We start from the raw sequence: 10750 nt of genomic DNA on the forward strand, positions 1-10750 counted from the left end.
ATCTTTTTTGGGCAAAGTATTTATTACACTGCATGGGCTTAATGAATCTATCTTTCTGAAACTACTTTAGTGTGTCTGATTCCTCGAATCGATCAGTCCACTAAAGTGGGGGCAAAATGTAGTGTCCTAAATTGTACCTAGTGCATTTATGACACTTATACATAGTGCCTAGTGCATTAATAGTGAATTCATGATCGACATCCCATCACTTTGACATCATGAGCTCCAAAAACAAAGTGCCTTTGTATGCCTTAAAACCCTCTTTAAGCTTATCGTTGATAGGACGAAGGCACGACATGTGGACATCCGCGTAACGTGCTAACGTCCTGATAAACTCGTGAAATCTAGAAACCTATAGAGAGTCGGATGCTAGACAACGCGTGTCCTTTGGCTCATCTTTGGTCATAACAGCTCTATGCACCTCTTTCGGATTTAAAAACCTTTTCCTGACTCATTTGGAAGGGTTCCCTTCTGGGATTCTTGGCTCTTGGTTCTCATACTGCACTCTTGCTCTCTTGGACATACTACCAATACTATCAAGCTACAACTAGCTTGCAAAGATCTTACCAATACACAGGTATCTCAAGCTTCATCACGCTCGCTTCTCAAAAGGAAGGGTTTGGCTACACGCCTTGTCTTCTCTTTATCTTGTTCTCTATTTTATCATTGCATGAAATTTATCTTGTTATATTGTGGGTGTTTCTATTATCTAGGTGCATTCATCTTACCAAATTTTATCCATTTTATATCATTTGTAATAGGGGTTTGCTTCCATTAAGAGGAGTATAGTTTCTATTTGCATTTTACCAATTTACCCATATTATTTTCCAATCTATCTATCTGATTGTCTATGGTAGTGGCGACACCTAAACAGGGGTCTGACTAAGGCAGTCCCCTATGCAACCCCCAACAATTTTCCTATCTTCATGTGTGCAGGTGGAAAATAGGTCCCACATGTTGGAGAGAAGTTGTAGCAGGATTTTGGAGTTTTTTATGTCTGCAGGCCATACAAATGACAGAGCATTGCATTGTAGTTCATGCCCCGCACTGGCGTCCGGAACCTGAGAGCTCCCCGACTCTGTGGTATAAACTACTTTAAATTTTATGTTATTCTGTTAATCCAAATATTCATATATTGTCATTCATTTTCTTTAAAGTCGTAAATTTCATTTCTGCCTTAGCATAAGTTTAGATTTGTTATCCCCTAGCTCATCTTAGCGCCAGTTCGAGTGAGGTAGCAGTGGATTAATTTTTCCTCTAAGATTCATCATCATAGAGGTGGAAAATTTCCTCCCCTACAACAATCAATTAAAGGGGGCACATTCTACCACTAACACCTACATGTTAAGATTTAAAATAGTTAAGGTGGTTATATAAAGACTCATCATCATGACTAAATAGATCATTACCACACGGCACACCAAAATCCAATACACCTTGTCATCCCATGGATTTTGAGGGAAGCTATGTAGTAGCATGTTTATACAGGCATATTTTTAAGCCTTCTTTTTAATGATTGATGATATTAAAATTCAACTTGGAGTTGTGTTGATTTTTATTTGGGTGATAGAAACTACTTATAATTGTTGGCAACAAGGCAAAAAATTGAGAGGGGGGGGTGTGGGGGGTGAATCAGTTTTCTCAAAATCTTTTCATTATTTCAAAGACAATTTTAGATTTGATAATTAACAATGAAATCATAAATCAATGCCATATCAATAACACACATAACACCAAGATTTTTGACATGGAAAACCCGATCAAGGGAAAAACCATGGTGGGAACCTACCCACAATATGATGATACCCTGTTAGAAGTATATGAAATATTAAAATGGGGAATGCACATGCACTCAGGCACACTGCCTAGAGCTCACTGCTCAAAGCAACAAAGGGCTACAACCTAGGAAAGACTCACTGTCTTACAAACACATTTGGATTACATCCAGAAGATCATGAACTAATAGAATAACATCTCCTTATTCCTGGTTATAGTTTCGGTTAAGCACATAACACACATTCTACTCTTTCGCACTACTTCACTACTTCTGAAAGATCAAAGCATTATTCGCACACACAGATCACTCTCTCACATGAGTATTACATTTATTTATGCATATCATCAACTTATTTTTCAAGGTCAGCTCAACACACATCACAAATTACAAGGATATAACCATACACGCTACAATATTACATATAGACCAAAACAATGTTGGCTAAGACATAGTATGGACCTAAATCAAAATCTCAAAAATGAAACACCTCCAAGAATTATGCCTCGAACATCCGCAACACACTACAATCATCATGTCAGCCAAGAACATAAAGAACACCACTGGATCAAGGAAAATCATCAATAACGAGCACAATGATCAATGCAGACCATCAACACAAATAGGACACAATCTAGAAACATCCACAAGCATCATGAATTACCACATAAACAACCGCACCAACACCACTTACTAGAATCTCCATCATCATTATGTCGAACTTCAAGAACACCAACTGAACTAGCTGTCAAATTGAAAGATTCACTTGCGGACCTCCAAATCTTGAACCATCTGTATTGAGGACACACCAGAACGTCCCAAACACTCTGTCAAATCCACAAACCAAGATATTGCAATGTGGAGCAAAATCCAGAACACTGATCAACACAGAACAACTGAAAAACCAACCACAATAAAAGATCTCATAACTCGATCAAATCACCATGCGAACTACTGAAACTATAGCTAAATCAACTAAAGATACTTATCTCAAAACCCTTTAATCCACAACAACTGATCTACAACACACTGGCCAAACCAACTCACTTAATCTGACTACAATACTAGAACATACAGAGGAATATGTTGGCATCAATGACAACACATCACTCAGTCAATCCAAACACATATTTGCACATTATCCCAACAATAACATTTTTCTTTTTCTTTGTAGATTCCATGGACCATGCATATGAAATAATAGAGCTACGCAATCACATTTAATGGGGCCATTACTTTATACAAACTTAGATATCCTTTATGTTTAAATTTTTACTTTGCATGCATAATTGTGAGTGCTACATACATTAAGATACATGAACATTCTAGAATTTGCATACACCTCAAATTGGGGGCAAAATGCAATGATGAGATTTGCTTACCTAGATTGATTCCTATTTAGTTTTGTTCTCATTTTGAGAGAATGGCTTAATGTATTTACATATTGACAAATGACATGTCACTCTTATGAAAAGTCAAACTCTTTCCCCTATGTCGTCACTCATTCCTAGTACACAATCTCATATACTTATCCTTATTTACCCATATGTGTACATATTCTAATACATTCACCCAAATTATTCATCTGTTATGCCTATCCATACATTTATTCCTAAATATTTCATTACCATCTTTAATTATAGCATTTTTTTCCCTAGGTCATTCTCATGAGTGAGAAATCGATCCTACACCCATAGATCTAGCCCCCAAGATATCAAAATGGTTACCCACTTTTCTCATCTAGGACCTAAATACACAATGTAGGGTTTATTGGTAAATCATTTTATTGAAAGATATTAATTGTATTCCTTCTCCTATATCCTTATATTCAATTATTTTGAGCAATTACTCACATATCATTTTAAGAACATTTCAATAAGTGAACCTAAAATAAATAGAAAGTTGCATAATCAATACATGACATCTTTTGATGAGTATTGTCTTGATCATTTGGGTGAGTGTAAATCCTATCTTTTATGATAATTGACATAAGAGAATATGTTCCCACTTATCTAATAGCATTATAAAGACAATTTTAAATACCACTAATCATTATAGTAATAGAAACAACAACAAATCAAACAAACTAAGAATTGAGATGCACATTAAACCATATCATTTCTATTGGAAGAGATCCAATCCATAATTTAAAAAAGATCCAAGGTTGCAAACTAGAACCTCGATCTACTATTTTAGATCGTAATACAACATTTACAATACATTCATATATCATCTTTTGATTTCTCCTTTCTTAATTTAAGATTTACTGTGTCGTAATACCTATAATTGCAAATTCGTTATTTAGATTTATATACTTATTATTGTATTATTATTATTAATTAATTAATGTTAACTACTATTTAAGTTATCCTAGTATCACAAATTATTCCCCAGCATATTTATGCTTTATGCAGTGCTATGACAGCTGTTGCTGGTTTTAATACATTGATGTGTGGTCTTCCCAATACTGTAATGATAAAACAAAGAACATTCAGACGACAGTCAAAAAGACCACAGTTTTAAAATATCAGTAATATATATCATAAGGAATAAAAGTTACACTCTACTGACTACACAGCACAGTATACGATGTAGATCCCATACAATATGCATAAACTAGAGAGCAAAATAGAGAAGCCATAACGATGTAGTCATTATTTAGGTGGTGATCACAATCGTGCTCACTCAGTGATGAGTGAAGTGAGTGCTCATGGGCACTTGGCTTTGCCCTTGGAGTTCTTCTTGTCTCTGTAGCAGGGACATTCATCCTTGTGACCATATGTCCCAGATGGAACACACTGGCATTCCTTGCAGCAAACGTTGCAGTAGTTGAGGCATCTGTCCTTCACCCCTGCCACTGCACATCTCTTTCCACAAGCATTACTGCAATCTGCAATAACAACAACAATATCAGTTCCAAGTTCTAATCTTGTTGACAAAATCTGTTTTACATAGTCTGTATGTTGCTTCTACATTTGATTGTGTGAGTGTTTTTTACATCAAAGTTTCAGATCATATTCTATGATCCAAACATAAGAAAAAAAATGCAAAAACCCTCACTCAATCAAATTCAAAAGCAGAATACAAACAGTTTCATGAATTGTGGAAATCTGCTAGCATTGACTGTTCTAGGTAGTTCATATTATAGATTCAATTCTTAATTTGTCCATAATATGAATGAAGGTCCATTGTACATCGTGAGAAATACTACAAAAAACTCACTCTGTAAAAAAAAACTGAGCTCACCCTGTAAAAAGCTAAACTCCAGATCGCTAGACTAAACTCTTGATTTCTCTCAATAATATAATTAAAAAGAGATTTGCTGCAAGCCTACCTATGGCAAGCAGATGCCTGCCCTTAACTAATGTCAATGGCTGTCCCAGAGAGATCCCGACAACTCTGTCCTCCCCTGCATAAGTTATCTGCACATACACATGAAAAGACCCTCATACATTGCTTAAAGATCAACTGGTTCTAACTTTTGGACTAGTAAACTTATGATCATTAAACTGATTGATCTTTAAGAGAAACCCATGGCAATGATCAAAGGCACAAGCAAAACATGACACCAACCTGAGTTGATAAGGCAAGCATCATGACCAAAAGCATGCATTTGAGGATTCCCCAATTCATATCCATGATAGATGAAAACAGAAAGGATTGAATATATTCACTGTGTATCTCTTGCAGGAGAATTACTTGGTCAGTGCAGGGAAGAGAGATGGGTTTTATAAGAAAAGAAAGGCGGTGCCCATTGGGTGGCAGATTGTACGCGGCACTTTAAATATTACGCGGTGGTGAGCTGGTGAGCAGGTCGAAAAGTTAAAAAAATGGGCCCCGAACTCTGTGCACAACACGGACTGAACTGAAATCTGTGCATATCTGCTTGACAGCTATCTAACCGCCCCACTTTTTCACCTTCTCCCCTACGGAGCTTCCTTTACTCATTCTGAACTGAAGTTTCTAGAACAGAGGTTCTAAGCAACATTCAGCTCATTCGAGTTTAAGGCAGTTTAGGTTGTGGGTTTGATCTCTGTTTAGATGTTATGTGTGGTGACGGGTCTATTGTACATCATCTCAAAAGTTATAAGAGGGTTCCCTGTCAAAAAGCTATGCTCTGACTGCTGGACTAACCTATCAAATCCTCAGTATTAAAAAACAAGAAAGAAAGCATTCCCTTCACCCCACCTCCTCTTTCTATATATAAAACTTGTTCTTAGAACTTTTAGGTGGTTCTCTATAAATGGAGAATGAAAAACAGCATTCAGCTCACTTGGTATACTTGGTAAGCAGTTTAAGTTGTCACTTTGATTCCTGATTTATATGCGATGTGTGGTGAGGGGTCCATTGCATATCATTCCAAAGGTTATTGGGGTTTCCCTTGTCAAAAAGTTACACTCACAATTACTGTTAACTTGTAGATTCCTCTCCCTATTAAAAAAAGAAAGAAAGCATTCCCCTCACTCCACTCCCTCTTTTTATATATAAAATTTGTTCTTAAAACTCTTAGGCGGTTATTTATGATTGGAGAAAGAAAGGTTTTGCTAGACATTATAAATATTTGGTCTAAGTATTTAATTTAGTTTTTTTTGGTACATGTAGTAGAGGAGTTATCTTCTACTTTGGAGGCATGTAATAGAGGTGTTATCTTGATCTTGTAGATATTTTTATGCTACAAAATAAATGTTAAATTATAGGGATAAGCAAATCGTATTGATGTACTTTGTTCTTGAAATATAGTGTTATTTTTATTTGTTGTTTAATTTTCAACTCCTTATTTTTATTATATTTTATCACATGTATTTAATTATGTTTGATTGTTAAAGTTAATGTTTCTATTACACTATTTATCTAATTTTTTAATATTTGGTATCGAAGCTATGACTTGATTTAACAAAATGATGTTTTCTTCAAGTATTGTAAGTTTTTATGGTTGTAGTGGGAGCATTTTAATTTAGTGGTTTTGTAGATTTGTGTGTGATTGAAATCATGGAGAGCACGTGACTTTTGGAGATCAATAAATTCAATGGTATGATCTATAAAATTAAGAAGCTAAAAAATGGGGGATCTCTTGGACTTAGAGAAGGATCAGTGGAGGTTTATGATAAAGAATGAGAAGTCTAAGAGTGTGTCCAATGGATATTGAAAGAAGCTTTCCAAGAAAACATGAGGAACCATAAGTTTGTGTCTCTAATTCTATTCTCTTGAATGTTTCTAAAGAAACCTTTGCATACAATTTGTGGATAAAAATAGGTTAAATCTACCAAATTAAGAGTCTTGTAATTAAGTTGTTTCTTAAAAGGAATGTTTAATTACATTTGGTTTTAAAGAGTTTAAATAATTTAATTTGATTTGATTTAATTTTGAGTTAGGTAGAATTTATTGATGTTAAGCCTAATGAAGTGGATAGATGTATTTTATTTATTTGCTCTTTTCCTAAATCATGAGAAAATCTAATTCTTATAATTAGTGGTGGTACTATAGGTCTAAGATGGATTCTATTGTTGATAATTTTTATCAACACATAAATGAGGGGGAAATCCATGGATGATATTTTCCCCTATGCACTACATTCTCAAGGTAGATCCAAGGAAAATGGCGCTAAGAAAAACTGGGATAACCATACATCAAAATCAAAGGGAAGGTTTAAAAATCCTGGTAAGTACAAATTAAAGTTTTGGAACTATGAAAAATGAGGCCATTTGAAGAAGGAATGTAGAAATAAGAAAAAAAATCGATGATTCCTCTATAGAAAAATCCTTTGATGATGATGATAATGATGCTTTATTTATTTATACTAATGTTGTTAGTGATGACTCATGATCAATTGGTTTATGTTCCTTGTGTCACATGAATCCTCACAAAGAGTGGTTTTCTTATTATAACTCACATACAATGATGGTGAGGTGCTCATTGGTGACAATAGCTCACATAGGAATTGGGTATAAGGAAAGCTAAATCTAGTATTCAATGATGTGAGAGTTCAATTTATTATGAATGTGTTGCATATTTTAGATCTTACATGTGAAATATTCTTTTCACTTTCTAAGATGAATGATGCTAGTGTGCATATCACTTTTGTCAAGAATGGTTGAAATTTGGCTACAGGAAATTTAGTATTGCCTAAGGGTGCTCAATGAAATACCTTGTTTATACTAGAAATATCTACATATTATATATTTTCCAATGTAACATTGTTTATTCATGTATGATTGTGAAAATGAGCTAGGAAACTGAACAAAACAACACATGAATGTAAATTCTAGTTGAATAGAAGATGGTGTATTTACATTAAGAATGGAGCTTGATATAAAAGTAAATTTGAGCAACCAAATTCCCAATTATGGAGGGAAATGTTTATTCATATTTCTCAAAAACCTAACTACTTCTCTAACCAACTTTCCACCTAAGTAAGCTACAACCTAAGCATGATTATAAACCAACACCCCACCTTAAGCATAGCTTAGGTAAGGAAAAAGAGTGGGTCCTAGAAACAAGGCCTAATAAGGTACTTAAGTAAAATACACCTCATAGAGAAGATGAGAAAACCTTGTGGGAAAAAAATACTCCCCAAATGAGGATAGAGAAGTATGCTCTTTATCGGATGAGCAATACAAAACCCATGTGAGGAAAAATCCTCCCTATAAGAGAGAGGAAGAAGTGAGACAATACATCCCCCCCTCAATGTAGAATATCCTATAGTGATGGTATATTCTTGATAATGAAAGCTAAAGATTATCCAAGCTTGTCGAACAATATTCCTCCCCTTAGGAAGAAATAGAGCTATAGAAGTATGCAAGTTGTCTTCACATTCCTGGAAGCAATATGAGGAACCAAAACTCAACGATTATCCCTCCAAATGTTACTCATCAAATGTTTCCATACCAGCACCAAATTGTAACAAATGACAATATAGAGAAGGAACAATAGGGTTTGAAGATGTCCTCATAACATCTAATATGATGAAACTCCATAGGAGCTAAGAACAAAGAGAATATGAATATCCTTAATAGTGTCATCCAAGTCTACAAGATAGGACCCACAAAATAAATAAACAATGTCTATCAAGTACTCGTCCCAAGTAGCTGTATTTGAAAGATGATGCATATCCTACTACACACCGAACCACAGGAAGCTTTCAAAGAAGAGACACTAAACTTGAAAGTCGCAACAAGTACTAAAGAAGTATCCTCAATTATAGATGGGGCATCAAAATTCTCAATATCATCCAAGGAAACATCATTATTAAATGAAGATCTAAGGTTTTTGGATGATGATCCAAGCAGTGAAAAAACCTTTAGAGGATGTAAGACACATTATCCCATAGACCTTGTAATTTTCATTAAACCATGCATTTTTCTATTCTTATTCATATGGCCCAGAAATGAGTCCAAGGAGATTGGGTAATAGATCTTGCTCAAGGCATTATTATTTATCCCTTGTTTCCAAGACAAATAGTTCTCTAAAGTTAGCCTAACAATAGAAGGATGGAAACAAAAATTAAATAACATGATTAACCTCACCAAAATGGAATGTTATCTCATTTCATGGGTACAAAATTGGAGACCTCCCCTAAATTGTGGCACTTTGTATTTTTAGTGCATAGATTTTAACCAATTTGGGATGAAAAATGACACTTTCTATAAATAGCACGAAATCATTCCTAATGGATTGGGATAAAAAATAAAGAGCTTATGTAAAAAATGATATTCAATTTTGAGATGCATATCACAAGTCATAATGATTTTAATTCAAGCTTCTAAAAAAATTAAAAAATATAAAGAATATAAATTTTAATGCCTTCACAAAATTTTAAAATTTTCCAACAATTTTCAGAAAACGAAAAATAATGAGAGAATTATGGTCAAAGAGTAAGCCCCCTAAGTTGAACTAAAACTATGGTTGGAAATCCAATCTGACCAAGGACTTAACTCATTTGGAGGTTCTCCCCACCTTTGTTGAAATAAGCCCTAGGTGTTTATGGAGGTCAACAATTGAACACCTTTTTGAGGATGAATAGTGTAGCCTATTGTTGGAAATTTTTTTACACTTTCCTTGCTATCAATATTATTGTTTTTCTCTATAATTGAATGTGGTGAAAGGAGATTTAAGCACCAAAGAATAGGTAAACCAAACATCACACCAAGGATAATGATGAATTTGTAGAGATTCCAAAAATTCCTTGTCTACTATGAATTTCCATGACCTCACACAGTACTACTATTGGCAATTGTTGTTACCATTGATGTCAAAGGTTGTAGTTGTTGGCATCGATATCATGTCTATAGAGTTGTAGGGATAATGTTGGTATTTGTTGTTTACATGAATATGGTGTTCATAAAAGGGAATGATTTCTTGCAAAATAGATTTAAATGTTGTCATGCAAAGATTGCAAAAGATGTCATATTTCTTTATGTTCCCTATAGAGGGTTGATTCTACATCACAATTGCAGAATAATGATATGGAGATTTTCGGACATGGTGGTACAAATATTATGATGAACTTAGAATAGTTGAATCTAACAATCTTGACCATAGAATTAAGGTTTTCATTTTGTCATTCTCAATTGTGAGTACATATTCTTATAATCATTTGATTATTTACTATTTCTTGTCATTAGTTGAATTCGTCACTTAAACCTTTGTGATCATCTATTTCATGACCCCCTTTACCTACAATTATCGAATTGACCAAAAGACCAAAGACTTAATATTTCCTAAGTTGGAGGGTTGATTCTACTTAGATCAAGATGAACGATCACAATTTAATGCTAAGGATCAAAAGGCTTTGGCATGTTTGCAAGGTGCTTGTGGGACCCATATCTTAAAGCTAAAAAATTGTAGGATGAAGACATCTCAACCTTGTTTCAGTTGATCAAACGGTTTCCACAAGTCCACACAGTGTTTATCAGACCCCATCTCCTTATGCTATGGAAACGTGGGATGATGACATGTCACTTTAGTGTCAATGAATAT

At 34.5% G+C, this 10750-nt stretch overlaps 1 protein-coding gene across 1 annotated transcript; it reads right to left on the reverse strand.

Moving 5' to 3' along the window:
• Positions 1-4291: 4291 nt before the first annotated feature.
• On the reverse strand, positions 4292-5952 carry LOC131070420 (peamaclein). Its single transcript, XM_058005930.2, has 3 exons — positions 5348-5952; positions 5109-5196; positions 4292-4664 (listed from the first exon to the last, which is right to left on the reverse strand). Exons 1-3 carry the CDS (start codon positions 5411-5413, stop codon positions 4483-4485), a joined length of 336 nt encoding a protein of 111 aa, XP_057861913.2. The 5' UTR covers positions 5414-5952; the 3' UTR covers positions 4292-4482.
• Between the last annotated feature and the right edge of the window lie 4798 nt (positions 5953-10750).

The sequence above is a fragment of the Cryptomeria japonica genome, chromosome 3, assembly GCF_030272615.1.
Source record: "Cryptomeria japonica chromosome 3, Sugi_1.0, whole genome shotgun sequence".
Lineage (NCBI taxonomy): Eukaryota > Viridiplantae > Streptophyta > Pinopsida > Cupressales > Cupressaceae > Cryptomeria > Cryptomeria japonica.